At 37.1% G+C, this 17,198-nt stretch overlaps 1 protein-coding gene across 6 annotated transcripts in view; it reads right to left on the bottom strand.

Annotated features, from left to right (window-relative positions):
• LOC111870790 (optineurin) overlaps nt 1-16,984 on the bottom strand; it is a 31,098-nt gene extending 14,114 nt beyond the window's left edge. The window contains exons 1-10 of one of the 6 annotated variants that reach the window (XM_023863323.2): nt 16,811-16,984; nt 15,553-15,779; nt 13,116-13,221; nt 11,512-11,642; nt 8,614-8,700; nt 7,442-7,783; nt 5,986-6,150; nt 4,115-4,248; nt 1,876-2,037; nt 129-420 (exon numbers count right to left, since the gene is read on the bottom strand). In XM_023863323.2, coding sequence (XP_023719091.1) covers nt 129-420; nt 1,876-2,037; nt 4,115-4,248; nt 5,986-6,150; nt 7,442-7,783; nt 8,614-8,700; nt 11,512-11,642; nt 13,116-13,221; nt 15,553-15,765 — 1,632 coding nt within the window. In that variant the 5' untranslated portion in view covers nt 15,766-15,779; nt 16,811-16,984. Of the gene's footprint in view, nt 1-128; nt 421-1,875; nt 2,038-4,114; nt 4,249-5,985; nt 6,151-7,441; nt 7,784-8,613; nt 8,701-11,511; nt 11,643-13,115; nt 13,222-15,552; nt 16,058-16,810 lie in introns of those variants that run through there. The other 5 variants (XM_023863320.2, XM_023863321.2, XM_023863322.2 and 2 more) reach the window with 5 other exon arrangements.
• Between the last annotated feature and the right edge of the window lie 214 nt (nt 16,985-17,198).

The following is a 17,198-nucleotide window of genomic DNA, read 5'->3' as shown; positions in this document are numbered from 1 at the left end:
ATAATTTTGAAGACTTCCCCTTATGAGAATTCCCTTTGTGTAGAGAAAACATGCAGTAATATGAGCTGTCAGGTATGAGAGCAACTTCAGCACTTCCTTGAACAGTAATGGTTCAATTATGATCACACCTGTGCTTTGAGAATGGTGACTGCTTCTTTCTCCAGTTCACATTTCTCCACTGTTTCCTTCATCTGAGCCACTTCTTTTTCTTTCTGCGTGAGTGCTTCCTCCATGTTGATAAGCTGTGCCGTCATGCTGTCTATCTTCTCGGTGAAGCCTCGTGCCTGTACCTCAAAGTAGGCATTATTATGACGATCCTTATCTTTCTGCTCTTCATGGAAGTTCTGCAACTCTTTTACAACCATCTGGTAATCTGAGTAGAGTTTTCTGAACTTCTCCTCAGCCTCCTCCAAGTTCTTCCTATAAACAATAACATAAAATTCAACAATCATATTCAAACCAACAACCAGAAAAGAAATCCTTCTGGTGTGAGATCACACATACACATTAGAGAGAAAAATGATGACAACCTAATGGTCTGTGTGAGATTTTGACATTCTTATGCCAGTGACTTTCTTTTGAGATGTAATGCCATTTAGTCTGGTGGAAGTTTACTGATGCAGGTAACTTCTAAGACTACATGGTGCCACATCCCAGGAGACACTACTCTACATTATAATGGTCCTTTTTTATTCTGTAAAGATGAATTTAATTTATTTATGGTTCATTTACTGATGCTTCCAGTAACTCAGATTATACAGCACCGAACAGTAGGATGATCAGTGAATGAATACACAGTATCTACTATTAAAAAGAACATTTTAAATTAAAAAAAATTGACATGCATCAAGAAAAACTACTTTTATGGATTTCAACAAGTTACAACTGCATGGCAGTAAATATTTTAATTTTATAGTTCAGCATTTGCTTGAAATAAATGAGAAACCACGAACAACCACAGTGAGGATCATGGCCTTTAGACCAAAATCTGAACCTGACACCTGTGTATGAAGCAGAGGTGCTGAACACCACGGTGTGACTTGTGGCAGACACATTGGAATCACTATACATTTCACTCCCAATATTCAAGTTCATAGTAGATTCCAAGTTTATTCACATTATGAAAGAAATACACATGCTCAGGACACAATTCCAATGGTCTACATTATGCCTTAAATATAATTTGTGATTAAAATATCCATTTAACACAAGAGAGATATTTCAGTAATTAACACATTTTTCATTCAATAGCATCCATCAAGTAAGCTGGTACAGAAACATTGCTTTAGGTTTGTACTTGGGAGATGCTTGGGTAGAATCTTGGTCAGCTTCAAGTTACAGAGATTCTCCAGGGAAATGCTGGAACAGTAGCTCAAAATAGGCAGCCACCACCTCTTTCCTAGTCCTTACCTATTCATCATTCATGATTATTTCACCATCTCATTTGACGTTATTTCAGACATGCAGCTGAAAATTAAATACTTTAAGAATCAATCATCCACTTTACATGTGCTACTAAGTCAAGGTAAAGAAATAATTTCAAAACTAAACAGAAGCTAAGATGAAAGGTAAAGTAATCCCTGGGCTTACTCAAGCACCGTGCCATGACGATGCATGGGGAAGTTGAGTTATAGTTCCACCATTCTTAATCACAGCACCAGATGCAGGTGACTAGAGAGCTTTATACCTATGCTGTGTTTGTCCTGGAGTAAAAGCTCCCAGTACCCACAGTGTAAGAGGCTGGGTGGGCCCCATAGATGGCCTGGAAGTTGTGATGAAGGGAAACAACTATTGCCCCTACTGGGAATCAAACCCAGACTGTAGTGAAAACTGCAGAAACAACAGCTGTCAGATGTCAAAGAAATGATTACTTACTTCTTCTCTTCATTAGAAGCTTTCTCTTGAATCAGCAAATTTCTCAGTTCCTCTATTTCAGCCTTAAGAGCATTCACAGTCTTGACATCAACAGACTGATTCACCTTCCAGTGATTCATGCTATCAGATGCCACCTGGAGCCAGCTGTCCAAACTACTGAACCTGTAAGAAAAGACAAAGGCATTGCTACATGTTTTGACCCTTACAAGGTCATCATCAGGCAAATCTAGAGAAAAGTAACCTTAAGTCACTGAACTGTCTTCTTAACATGGATCAATATTATTACAATATTTTACCATCTGAACAGCAAATACACCCTTTTGTTAAAATATATATAACAAATACATAGTTTTTTAAATTAAACTTAGAAATTAAAATTAATATGACACATATGATTTCAATTAATATAATTTTAATCTTAAAATGAATTACGCAAATTATATTTTGATTTTAAGCTTAACTGAAATTAGCTTAAAAAGTAAAATTTTTTAGCTTTGTCAGGTTTTGTTAAGGTTGTTGTTACATGGTAAGGCACAGGATGAAGCAATGTGTGGAGGCCCTTCTATGAGTGTCACATTTGTTTACTTCTTTACCATATCTAGGCATCCTGTAGTGGTCTCTTTGAGTGCTTTCTTTATGTCACCCCTTCTGTTTTTGTTTTCCACATATGATGAGTTTTTTTATTGCTTGTGTATGTTGTGTTGTATGCAAAGGGATCCCCATTTTTATGTTCTAATGTTCTCTGTCTAAACTGCTTGCTTGTAATAATATGGATCCATATTAAGAAAACAATTCAATGACTAAGATCACATTACTGTAGATTCGCCCGATGATGGCCTTGTAAGGATCGAAACCTGTAGTGACAACTTTGCCAACTAAACAAATGCTGGTACATCAGTATCAATTTGTTTATCGAAATAAGTGTGGTGCAGACGTCCCTTAAATGCTCATATATGACACACAACAGGATGCATCCCATGAAGAGCTTTCTAAATGATGAACTCACTGCAGTCGTGACACATCAGTGGTTCTCAGCCAGTGTGCCATAACATCGGTCTCTACACTGTGGCAGTGTGAACACAAATGCTTTTCTACAGAAGAGGTGAGGTTCTCACAGAAATAAATAAGCAGACTGCAGTCTTCTGGGATGGTAGACAATTACCAATTTTTTACAGGAACCTGCTCCCTTCATTTTCAGGATAGAAAATTAGATAATGAAGGCAGAAGGTTCCTCCAAAACACTTGTCTTCATCTATTAAACCATAAGGCATCACATCCCAAAAGACTGCAGTCTTAGCATTTCCACCATTCATCAGTAGCTAACCAAGTGCAGTAATAGCAGTGTGATCATGTTCTGCACTGTTTTCTTTTGTAACTGTAATGGGTTGTGTTGCTATCTTTTGTTTAAGTGTACTTGCTTCAATATTTGAAGTACTTTTTATATTTATCAAACACTGTGTCTTTTCAGAATAGCATTTTAACAATACTGAGTCTCCTGACATATATTACTCATACCTAATCTGTTACTGATCTTTTAAAATGTTTTATGATCTGTAACACATATTAGAAATAATTCTAATTCTTAGTTGTGACTGTAACTAAGACGATCTCAACATCTGCATGAGAATTCTTAGTTGTGACTGTAACTAGGACAATCTCCACATCCGCATGAGAATGTATTCTCGACAGGATTTATGGAAGGTGAATAAATGAAATGAAATTATATAAAGGAAAAGTAATGTCAGCTATCAAGGGTGATGTGAACATAGTTTTGTAAACACAAAAGCAGAACAAAAGTTGAAAAATAATGCTATAGTTATTCAGACAGAACCTGAAGCTTCACTGTTGTCACCACATACCACACCACCAGATGACTTGAGACAGAAGAGAGGGGTAAAACTGTCCCTGAGCTTCATTAATTATTCACTATGCAATGAAGATGTATAGGGGAGTGGAGGCACTAGATTGAGGAGACTGGTCAGCTTCACGCATCGGCCGCTTCACCCCCACAAAAATTGCCATTGGTACCCATTGGATAGGAAGCTTGGTAAGTTCCAGAGCCAATCTGGAAGCTATGGAGAAGAGACAAATCTTTCTCCTGCCAGGAATCAAACACTGGCTGTCTAGCCCATAGCTCCTAGCTATACAGACCAAGATATCCCAGCTCAAGAGAGTTAAACCATTTAATGTTATTCTCTCATATCCATGTCTCTTGAATATGCTATTGATACAGACAGACCTTTCAGATTCTTTATCCAGACAACTACTGATGTGTCCCAACGTTTCTTCACAGTCCCTCATGTCACGTGCAAGTGATGCTTCTTCATCAATAGTGGCTGGAGTTTCTTCCACAGCTGCAGTTCCTGCTGCCACCTATCAACACATAACCATACTACAAAGTATGTGGAGAGAAGAAATAAAAGACCTAAATGAAAACGCAGTATTTTCTTTACTGTTTTATTCTATCAAACAGACCCACAGTCAAAGCAACCTGGGTTCCTTTCTCATCTCATAACAGTACTAAGTCTGTATTAAAATATGATAAATACAAACAGTGAAGGTGACTACGTGAAGAATATCTCATAAAAGTGCACATACAGTCAAAGTCTTAGTTCTGGTTCCAGCTCTGGTGCATTACACTTAAGATTTCTGGGTTTCTGGACTTTGTCCAGTGTCTGTAATTCATGGTTTACTTTATGACATTGTCAGTATCTCAGACTATACAGCACTGAATAGATCATTGGTGAATAATGAAATGAAAAGGATTTGGAAGGAAGCAGTCATGGTATAACCAAGGGTCTACCCTGGCATTTGCTTGGAGGGACTAAGGGAAATCATGAAAAACCTCAGTCAGTGTATTAGCTGAGATCTGAATTGAGCACTTCCTCAATAACAAGTTTAAGTGCTACTGCCACACCAGTCTGCTTAGTCTATCATCTTGTATACTGAAGAGATGAACAAATCATATTTTGGAAACTGCAGGCAGAAATGTATCTGGTTTCACAAATACTGTGCTCTGCTCAGAATATAAGATAAGGAACAAAGTCTAGAAACCCTGTAATAATAAGTTTAAANGGGTTTAAGAATCTTGGAAATTAATTCCATGAATTGAGCAACACAATAAAGTTTGAGAACCAACATTCCTTTAAAAGTATGCTGCGGTGACTAATACTTCAAGCAGTGGTGTGATCATTAGGTGAGGTAAAGAAATACAGAAAAATGTAAAGCTATCCCTGTAAGCGGCCATGAAGGGCCACAAGGTTGAGACATTGAGGCTCCCACATTTTTCTCTAGACAATCAGCTCACAGATGGTGGCAAGGCTGTCAACCTAATGTGCCAGCTGCCTTTTACTCCGCCCACCCTCCCCCAGAAGATTACTGGTACTCATTTCTGTTAGAGACTGAGTTGACCCATGGGCCATGGCGTGGCTAGAACGATTGGGTAAATTGAAAAAAAAAAATCCAATGACATCATCGGGATCAAACCTGCGACTGTTTGTCTTGTTGCACAGTGCCTCAAACTATACTAATGTGTGTCCCCCAAAAAATATACAATGAACAAGATTCTGTTACAGCCCCTGTAAGATGTTACAATCATTAAACCTGAAAGATGACTTAAAGCTGAGATTTATTTTCTTAATATATTGTGATGAGTCATCTTATGTCCATCGCCGCAACAACCGCTACAATCGGAATGGACACTTCCACGGCAACAAATACGTGAAAACTGGGGAGTTAACACAGTGACAAATGGTAGCAACGAATTGTCATTGAGTAACAACAGATGAGATTAAACATGTTACTAGTGTATTCTATAAGGTGCATTCCCGAAGCAATGGATTGCCGAAGACGTGAGATCAAACCTTGGCGAGGGGGTCCTCTACTGAGTCTGCGTGCACCTTATATAAAGGGCCTGGCCTCGAATGGAAGTTGAGTATTAGCGTATTGGGCCAGAAATCAAGTGATACTGCAAGTAATAATAATTGTAAGGTGTGTAAGAGTGAGTGTCCAATAAAGATTCACTAAATCCGAGACCCACGTGAAGTTATTTGTCATGTGACATACCCAACATGTGACAATATTTTTAGTGGTTGCCCTGCACAGTCTTACTTTAGCTCTTTCTTTCTTCAGGTCATGTGTTAAGGAATTAATTAGAGCCAGTTGATCATCCTGCTGCAATGTGAGCCTCTGAATTTCCTGTGTGTTGGACTGTTGGCCACTAATTGGTGGTGATGAAACAAGTTGCTGATCTTTCAGGGAAAGTTCTTCCTGGTACTGTTATGGAAATAACACAGTGCCAATAATTTACAAGTTTTAACACTATGGTAGCAGAAAGTAAAGGTTCTACTACAATGCCAATGCAAAATCTTGCCATTAAACACAATCCAATTATATCCCCTGCTACCTACATCCTTAAAATCTTTTTGTCCTCTCTTCAGAATTCCACTGTTTCTCAGGATATTTCCTTACCAAAATTCTCTGTCAGACTGTACCTCTGAAGGCTTCATACAGTTCTGTAAACCCTAAACCTTCTGTAATAACAACAATGTTAGATAACCTTTTGCAGCAAAATTGTCTGTATTTTTAATTCAGAATCTTTATTGCACTTCTGGTTTAGTATGTTCTTTGCGGCAAGTGCTTAAAAGGAACACACACTGGATGACAGTGTATGCCTGTCTGCATATTACATCTCTTAACTATTCAACATTTTTATATTAAATTTAGTATTGGTTCTATATTAAATATTGTAGCAAGCATTTAACTGTCAAATACTTTATATGAAACTCTTAACAAAATAATTTATGGTTCTCAAAAATAGCTAATGGAGCAGAAAGTTCTGTAAGGCATGAAATATAGAGCTTATTAAAAGCCAAAACTTGTAATTAAAATATATTTTAATATGGTTAATACAAAATGAAATACAAGGAGATCCAACTTATGATCTATGCAATGTGATACCTATATTGTGCCTAGCTTTTCAAACAAGCTTATATGTAAAATCACAAAGAATGCATTTAAGAAACACGAGTTCTTCACTAGAATATTGCTTTCAACTCGTAATTTATTTACTTATGCATGGTATATTTAATGATAATATCAGTATCACAGACTACATTGTGTCAAATGATAGGATGGCTGGTGAAAATGAAAATTAAAAGCCATGGAAGATTACCACCATTGCCTAATCTGAAATACCATCTCAGGATATGCATCGAGTAACAAAGGAAAACAGTGAAGAACACCAATCATAATAGTGGGATACAACTGGGCAGGTGAATACATGAAATGAAATACTGAATACATGCCAGAAGAGATAACATTTGAGGGAGCTAGCTTGGTTTCAGCCTTTAATGTTAGCATAAAGTGTAATTATTGAATGCAATGGCTTTGTAACACTACTGGTCAGCATGTTTTGTGCAAGGTGTGGGTCACTGTGAACAACATATCTCTCAGTAACAAAGCTTCAGCTAACCGTTTTGTTTGCTGGGCAGTCCAGAGTAAATAGGACAGGGGCTATATCCACTGTGACTCAAGGTCCACCTAAGTTTATGTCACACAAACTCACCTGCTCCATTAAGAGTGTTATCTTCTGTTCCAGTTCTTCTTTCTCTTTCTGTGATTTCTGAAGTTGTTCCTTTTGTTCTTCCATTACCTTCTTCTGTGCTGCCATATCCCGTTCAAGCCGCGTTCTCTGTGCTGTCAGATGTTCTACCTCTACAGTCAGCTGGCGCCTAGAACGCTCTGCAGTCTCCAACTGTCTGTTCACTTGTTCCAACAGTGCACTCAACTCTTGCTCTTTCTTGCTGGGAGGTCCACTGTGAAGCTGCTCTTTCCTTGGCACTGGAGTTGACAGTTTCTGTTGTAGCTCAGCAATTTTACCTACCAGTTCAACATTCTCCATCATCAACTACAAAAATGGAAATAGCAATGTTACCCAGACAGCAACAGCAACACCAATAATATATAATTGTAAATAGCAATACTTCTCAGAATAAAACTTAAGGATATAGCAGTTAAACAGGTGAAAAGATTTGGGAAGGGAAACAAATTTAAAAGGGAATGATACAGAGATTAACTGAATACAAAACAGTTCTAAATTCTATCAATTTTACCAGATTTAAAAAGGAATATTATGAAAGAAAAAGGTCTCAAAACAATAGCATATAATGTACATTTTAAACTGCTAACAACATGCAGCTCTTACAAGAAGAAACAAAAGCAAAATCAAACAATGCTTACTGTTTTATATTTATAATGATAGTTTCTACATTCTATAGGTCTTTGACCTTGTATGGCTTAATGGAATGTAATTAAATAATAAATAAATAAATAATAATAATAATAATAAGCAATAAAAAATATTTCAAATGTATTAAGAATAAAACAGAAAATGGTTGAAATCAAAATTAAATTTTGACAAATAGCTGAATTCAAAATTTGTTAATAAGAGTTAGAGAAGATACAATTACAATGGTTTGGCCATGTAAAAAAAAAAAAGATATAACAAGTATGTCTAAAGGGCAATAGATTTATAATTCAAAGGAACGTGGCCTATGAGATGACCTATAACAAGACTGTTTAAGGTACTGGAAGATATCAAGAGGAGAGGAACAAGTTTGCAAGAAATAAAAAAGCAAACTTTTCATGATTGAATAAAATTGGGATTATCCTGTGGAGGGTTCCAACTGTACATATACGTTTTTCTCTTGCCCTCCCCTCCCTCCCCCAACATCTTACCTTTGTTTCTGAGGCATTTGGAATCCCTGACCCTGTCTTCTTACTCTCTTCCAAAATGTTCCTCAATTCTGTATTCTCAGCTCTCAACTACAAACACAATAACAATAATACTAAGTCATGATTTGGAACATGTTCTTGTTGTTTACACTTTTCATATTTATACAAATGTTGGACATTCACTCAAAGTAGGACACTCTTACTTGTATAAATGTGGGGAAAACTGAATGATCCTTGCTGTATAAGTTTACATATTCACAATAAGGCTACAACAACAACAATAAAAAATTAGAAAAATAAAATCTATGATCATTAAAAGTTAAAATAAAATTAAAACACTGTGTAGCTGAACCGCTTGGAATACAATCACAAAGTACAGAAAACTGTACTGGCCATACTGGTAAAATTTGAGAAAATACACATAAAGATGTTAATTCAAAAACAATGTTTTCATTGCCAGTTTGACGCAGAGATATAAATCACACTGTGTTGGATAAATTCAAGTCTGTAGTTCATTTTACAGTCACCTTAAAATCAACAGATTGGAGTGTTTACTTAAGCTCCTTATCTTCATACATTATAAACCAGGAGGCTGATGTCTTCAAGCGATTCTGAACACTGCCAGTCACCAAAGATTCTAAGACTATATACACACGTTTTAAATTCACAGATAATTCCCTGTTGACAGATAACGTCATGTATAATATTGTACAAGGAAGCCAAGTTTCCACATGGAAAGTTTTTTAATTGAATTGAATTGAATTTATTTACATTCTATAAATCCTAAATAGGTTAGTACCTTTGGATACAGAACAAGTCAAAATGAAAGTCATGAACAAATATGCAGTTTTGACATGCTAAACATTGCAAATAATGTTTCTTTTTCTAACTAGCCATGTGTTAAAACCCTCTCTTCGCTTTCTAGACAGGGGTGAACGGACCGCTTACATGCTCCGGTCAATTTACCCTCAACTGGATGGGAGAGTAAACAGGCCCTATGTCCAGTTAGAATGTAATGCGAAAAAGAGCCATCCTGTGCAGTCACTTTATTGAATGAGCTAGCCTGGCTCATCAGCTGCACATATAATGTATAAAATAAGGACATAAATGCCTCTTAGCCTAAGAGCCATGCCAAGAGAGTACATGTGAAACAGAGGAGATTCTATATGCAACCTAGACATCAGCACCAGATGAATATGAGTGAGTATCTCCATTCACTCCTCTTACTTCCAAGAAGTTCCCAGTATCAATCTAGTGGTTCCCAGAACTAGTCTGAATGTGCAGATAAAATCTACAGGCCTTTTAAATGATCATTCATAAGTTAGCTTTCAACAGCATACTTCGGTGTCTTGAAACTCAGAAATCCTGCATTAATTGGATACTTCTAGGTCTACCACTGTCACTCTTAATACTGTGGCATGTCTGCTGAAAGGCAGAATAGTTTAATCAGAAAAGACACCTGCTGCTAGGTTACACCATGGTAAACAGCACATCAGTGCAGCAACCATTATGCAAGCAACAACAGAGGAATTGTGGAAAGCTATGTTTTCTGTTTGGTCCGTGCACCAGCCTTGATATGCCTCAAATACCTGGTGTCTATCTAGGTCTCTTTGCTGATGACACCTATATATGTGCGATAGACTGTAAAGAGCGTTATGTTCTTAGAAAGCTACAGCAAGATATCGGTGCTATTAAGATGTGGTGTTAGCACTAGAAGGTCAAGCATATTCATATCAGACAAACCCATCTTCTCATCAGACAGGATGTTACATGAGGACTATGACTACAAGGGTTCTGCTGAAAAAAAAATCGTGAGTCTCGAGGGGCTTCGAACCAAGACGAACTGATTGGCAGTAAACTGCCAGTCATAAAGTGACTCTGACTTTGACTTTGTCATGGAACACGGAAGCTGAGCTGTTGCCACACGGTGCCTAACAAAACTGAGAAGGCTCATTGTGCGCTACAGTGACCTTAAAGGGAACTTAATGAAACTGTTGTAGTTCTCTGCACTTACGAGCTACGTGAATCCAATAAAACTGATTACCAATCGAAACCCCGTCTATAGTCACTAAAATTGTGACAGCTGGTGTAAAAAATAAGATTATAGGATTGGGATTGATTGATTGATTGACTGAACTGATGGACTTAGTAAGTTGTGTACTGTCAGTACTCCTGGCCACTGACTGCTAGCCATGTCTGGCCACCACTGGCTATTGAAGGCTAGCCCTCACGTCCAACTCAGAACTAACTGAAGACTACCTGCAGACTGCTAGAAAACACTGTCTTCATGTTTTCTCTATTACTGTGTCTATTCTCCAACAATTCCTCCACTGTTGTGCAAATATTCGTTGCCACAGGAATGTGTTTACAGAGCTGTTGCTTAGCAATTGCCAGTTGTTTAGGTAGCTGTAGCCTAGGAATGGATGTTTCCTCTCGCTCCACAATTCTGGCTTTCTGCCATCAAGTCAAAATATTATGACTCTTGAATTCTCAACTATGTCTGCCCTCTTGAATTCACTTTATTACAGTCCAAAAATATGACTGTTTTGGAACATTCCTCAGAAATTGAACATGAGTCTCCCTAATTAATTCTAAGGCACCACTACTCCCCTTGATGTCACTACTTATATCATGGATTTGCTCAAAGACCATTCATATTGGTTACTTGAAACTTAAAATACCTATGGGGCAGCAATTTTTCAAAGTGGGGCTGACAATCTTCCATCTCACACCACTAATAAGACACATGCACAAAATAACATTTCTTCTTCTGAAGGGAATGGGTGAATCTACCAAGACATAGCTTTAGGTTTACAAACCTAACATTTAGGACTTCAAACCAACACAGTGAACACTCTAAAAGTGTGGACACATCCAATTTTAAGCACAAGTTAATTATACCTTAAGAACTAACTCCCTGGTCTCGGCAAACTTGGCCTTGTGGTTCTGGTGAACCTTGAACACCTCCTCCTGCCACATAGCAAGTGTGTGGAACTGCTGCTTCATTGCCAAGTTGTTCTGCTGCAAAGTTTCTAAAAACAAATTATCTGTTTCAGAAAATTCTAACTGATGTATTGAACAGACTGGTATAGTACAGGTACACTACTTCTTATCCAGTGTCCAGATACTTAGCTGTTTTTCAAACTGTCATGTTGGTGGCAATGTCCAACTAGTATCATTTGAAAACAATATACTGTATGTATGCTTGTTCTCCATGATTACTGTGGTATCTACTCTTTCTCCTATTTTTATCAAAGTCATGTGTAAAGGCCAAACGGGGAGTCCTATGAAAAGCGAGAGGGCTAAAAGCAAGTGTTTTGTAATAAGCATTAAGAATGTGGAGTTATGTATAAATTAAAGATAGATGCTTCAGGTAAACTGTTAAGCGCAGATTGAGATGGGTACATCCAACATATAAGGCCTAGATTCAGACATTTGGCGAATCCATAATTCCCGGATAAGAAGTATTGTACCTGTAGAATATGAGCAAATACAAACTAAATCTCATGCAGATATATCATGTGTTTTTAAGTTTATAAACATAAAGTACAAAAAATGCTAGAAAAGATGTATCATAAGCAATAATTCCGATTTGTCTGTGCATTATGATGCAATTAGCAATAAGTATTCACTGTGATGTCTTGTGGCTTTTACCTGTGACAGCACTACCATAACAAGTCAAATTCTACAATTCCTATTTTCTTAATGAGCCATGTTACATAACATTTTTTATATGGTTGTAGTGAAAATGAATCACAGACAATAATGTTGCATATGATTTAATAATAATGGTAAAAGAAGGTAAAGCAATCCCTTTAAATGGCTGTGAAGGCCCACAGGGTTGAAGAGACATCAAGGTTCCCACATTTTCTAGACAATGAGCTCACAGATTGTGGTGAGCCTGTCAGCCTTACTTGCCGGCCACCCTTTATCCACAGGAAGATTCCTGGTACTCATTTCTGTTAGAGGCTGAGTCGATCCCAGAGCGTAATGCGGGTGGAAGGATTAGGTCAATTGAAATATGCAATGACCTCATTGTGATTTGAACCCACGACCTTCTGGCTTGTAGCACAGTGCCTGAACCAAATATACTACCGCGTGCTACATAATGAGATTTTATAAATGACACTATACTTATACGTATGATACACTTCCAAGTTTATGCAATGTCCGATGATCGCACACATAATATGCAAAAATATGTAATGAGGGATATAAAAAAATGAGTGGATGTTGACAGAAATACATATAGATTATCATCATTATAATATTAAAGAGGTCTATCTCAAAACACATCCTTATTGGCCATATGTTTAACTTGTGGTCTGTACTGTACTGGGACAGAGAGTATTATCTTACTATGCACTGCAATGCCATTACCACATCAGCAACAGTCTACTCCTAATATTGGACAGACCATATAATATACACTTTCAGGATATCTTAAGACTGACAGAGAGCAGATATCCATGAAATATACATCACAACTGGAACACAAAAACTACCTTTCAGCTCCAGATTTTCCTGCAACAATTCATGAAGCCTTTTCTGAATTTCTTCTGGACTTAAATCTGTTGTTACATCTGGTATATAGCTGGAGTTCTGTGAAGTCTACAACAGAAAGGGAAAAAACATAACAGGCATCATATACACACACATATGCATTTGGTGTAGTTAAATTTCACACAGAATTTCCAAGAGTCCCTAAGGTGTAGACATGACTTTCACTGGAGTTGTCACAAAAAAATTAATGATGGAACTTTTATGTCAACATTATTTTTGAAGCCACTGACAGATAAGCGAAAGAAAGCACTATTGTTCTACATGTGTTCCGCTTCTATCATTTTACAGTGTCAGAGACTGATGATGCTGCAAGGGAATGCTTCTTATCATCATATTTTTTGTACTATCCAGCTAGATATTAAGGACTTCTATACAATGACCACCAAACTTGAGTAATGGCCTTTGTGTATGCAGTCTAGAATTCTAACTATAACAAAGGTAAGATTTCAGATTTTCACAGCAGTGGTTTTGAAGAGTTCTATCTTCTGGGATATAATCCTATATAGTACGCTGAAACTCAAGTGATGTTTCAGAAGAAAATATACCCACCACCTTCAGGATCAACAAACAAGTGAAGCAAGAAACCAGCATGAAGCAGGCAGCAAGCAAAGACTGATTTCTTACTTCCTTATTCCAGAATGCTGGGTGATTTTCAAAAGATTATATGCTATTACATCCCAGAAGACAAAAATTCTTACAATAGATGACTATAGTTAAAACCAAACTTAGTTCCTTTCTGAAAAGAGTGTGTAAAACATCAGTTGAGTGGGGATAGGCTACTCTAAACACATGTCTGCACAAAAAGAAAGCAACATGAATTCTAACATGAAAAGATTTGGGGGAAAAACATAATTTTAAATGGGGGGGGGGTATGCATTCCAGTTTTAGAAGGGATTTGAGGAATGGTAAGTTATGGGAATGCTGCTAGTTTAGAAATTAAAAGATGCAATAGTGAATTTTGGCCTTTGTCTGATGGTAATAATAATGGACTGATACAGTTCAAAACTGAATATGCTTCGAATTTTCTACTAATTTTCTGTTCAAGTATATCAATCATTTCACACTGTCCTGACTTAACAGTGCATTACTGGTATAACTATGTGAATGAATCTCTAAGAAATTGTACCAGCTCTCATCCAAATTGTTCTGACCTACCTAGCCTCCTAACCTGTCATAGAATTATGATTTTACATATGGACAACACATTTTAATTTTCCTGAGCCCATTCAAATCATACACCATGTTTCAAAATGATGGACCCAATTTCAGAGTCGTATATTTCACAATGACAACATGCTACAATTACAGGAAAGGTCACAAACGTTCTAATAAGTTATCAGTTTTTGTTAACTTTTTTTATAAATGCTCTATGTGCCCTCCAACTGCTGCACTATTATGTATAAACTGATTTATCACTTACATATTTCTTTACAAGACATACTAAAATATATGTCAGTGGCTACAGGATTAAGATATCTTCAGAGATCTCAGAAACATGTCAACTAATCAGACTCATGTAGCACCTCACTGATCTGCCACCAGTCCACGAATTAAACTTATTAATATGTAGTGAGTTAATAACATAACAAATCAATTGTGTATGTGTTGAATATTATAACAGGTATTATGATTAAGTGGGGGCATGTGGTAGCATAGTTGGTTGAGGCACTATGCTACAAGCCAGAAGGTCGTGGGTTCAAGTCCCGATGAGGTCATTGGATTTTTTTCAATTGACCTAATCCTTCTGGTCACACTATGGCCCTAGGGTTAACTCAGCCTCTAACATAAATGAGTACCAGGAATTAATTAAATAAATAATTTTCTTGGGGAGTAAAGCGCAGCCAGCACGTAAGGCTGACAACCTTACCGCCATCTTTGAGCCGACTGTCTAGATAATGTGGAACCCTCAACGTCTCACAACCCTATGGGCCTTCACGGCCTGTTACAAGGATAGCTTTACTTTTTTTTATTATGATTACAGAGAAACATGCATTAATGTAGGGTGAATGGAGTGAAATGCATGTGTATGATGAGAAAGATGTGATCCTGTAAATGTTCCTTCTTAAGATAAGAAAGGATAACAAACACAAAATTCATTTAAATTACTGAGTTATATTAGAGTCAGTCAATTGGCTGAGACAAATGGGATGACACAACATGACCACGGAAAAAAGAAATTACACATTCCACAACAGACTGTACACTCACTGCGCTGAGAAAATGAGGGGGAGCACTCAATGTCAATATTTTTATGCTGACCACTGACTACACTTCTGATTCCAAAATTCTGAAATTCACATCTTCATTTAGGTAACATGCAATCAGCCAGCTTAGCCACCTACCTTGTATCACAGGTGGGGATATTAAAATTATACTAACCTGGCCTTCCAGGCGAGATAAACCTCCGGTATAACTGTTACGGGGAGGAACTGCAGAGTAAACCGGTGGCTGTTGAAGCATATGAGATGCAAACTGATCATTCGATTCTTGGGAAGATCTCTCCAAAACAACGAACGATTCGTCAATGGACAAAAACGACTGGGGACTGTGTTCAAGCTGGTCTTCTGGCTTACTTTCGTTTACTTTCACCATTTTCCTTGCTAAAACTGACAACCAATGAACTTAAATCACAAAACATAGGAATTACACTACTTGACTGAAGTTACCTCACGGGATTTCTACACCTTTTCTCTCTTAACCTACCCAGTTAACGAATTCTCGGTTATTTTATTGAGTTCACTGTCACTTTCATTATACCATTACTGTATAAACAACAAATCTTATTGCACAACATCACACTGAATTAATCATCTACTTGTAACGAATCGTATGAATCACTTCTACGCCCACAGCACCCTCTAGTTTCAAAGTTTCCACTCTCTGAGGGTCTCTAGTTCTATATCATTGATTGACTCCAATCTATGAGTACCCAATATTCAAGTGAAGTTCACAAGACTTCCGAGCAGATGGCACTATGTGATGACCCGTGGATAGTACTGCATTCTACTGGCAGTATGAATAACATTCAAATATTAAATATTTTATGTAAGCCTCACACCGTACAAACCTTAGGTCACATATTATATTCGAAAGTCTTGCCGTTCTGCCCTGCGTATTTTATGCTATTTATAAACGTGTATTGATAATTAACATTAAAATTAGAGACATTGAGAGTGTGAACATTTCATGATTGTTACACTATTTACATATTTCCAAACTTCTTTATGTTTTAATAAAACATAATTTTATTTCCGTCATATTTTATCTAAAATGAATGTAACTAAGACGTAAAGATCTTCATAAAACTATGAAATTGGATTCCAAACACATCATTAGTCAAACTCCCATTACATATGTCCGATTACATACATACATATGTCCGACACATTTGTGTCTTACATAACAGCACACATATAAACAAATTTGCCTGGCACATCGGAATTTCCAATTATGTGCAGAGAGCAACAGATTTTGATATAATTTTTATCTGAGTCCTTACCTGTTTAAAGGTTTCATAAAACTACTACCCAAATTAGAACATACGTGTATAATATGTACAAACTTGAAAAATATTGTCAGCCTTGTAGCTTTTAATAAAATTTGTTGTACTGATCGCATGAAATGTTGCATTACTTACAGACTAAGGGTTCCACTTCATGCCACCACAATCAAATCATAACATCCAACATTTAACAAATACAAAATATACCATACAAAGGAACTCTTTTAAATAAGCACTTTTCACGAAAATAATAACACACAACAATGACAGAGTTGTTTGGTTGAGTTGGCTACTGGTACAGTTAATATTACTGTATCTGCAACTGGAATTCATACACTCATAATCTCATGCAGTACCGTTATAAGTTTACTAACAGTGTTCTTGGCAAAGTTTCCGACCCAAGTAGTTTCCAATTCATCCGGTAGATGGAGAAATATCGGGGACCATTGCCAGAGAGGGCCGACCTCGCTGGCTGAACGGGGCTGATAGCGAGCACCAATACTGTAGGGGCATGGCGACTAGT

This window comes from Cryptotermes secundus, unplaced genomic scaffold (assembly GCF_002891405.2).
Source record: "Cryptotermes secundus unplaced genomic scaffold, Csec_1.0 scaffold499, whole genome shotgun sequence".
Lineage (NCBI taxonomy): Eukaryota > Metazoa > Arthropoda > Insecta > Blattodea > Kalotermitidae > Cryptotermes > Cryptotermes secundus.
Note: the sequence above shows the minus strand (reverse complement) of the source record. Positions and strands in the feature narration are given on the sequence as shown.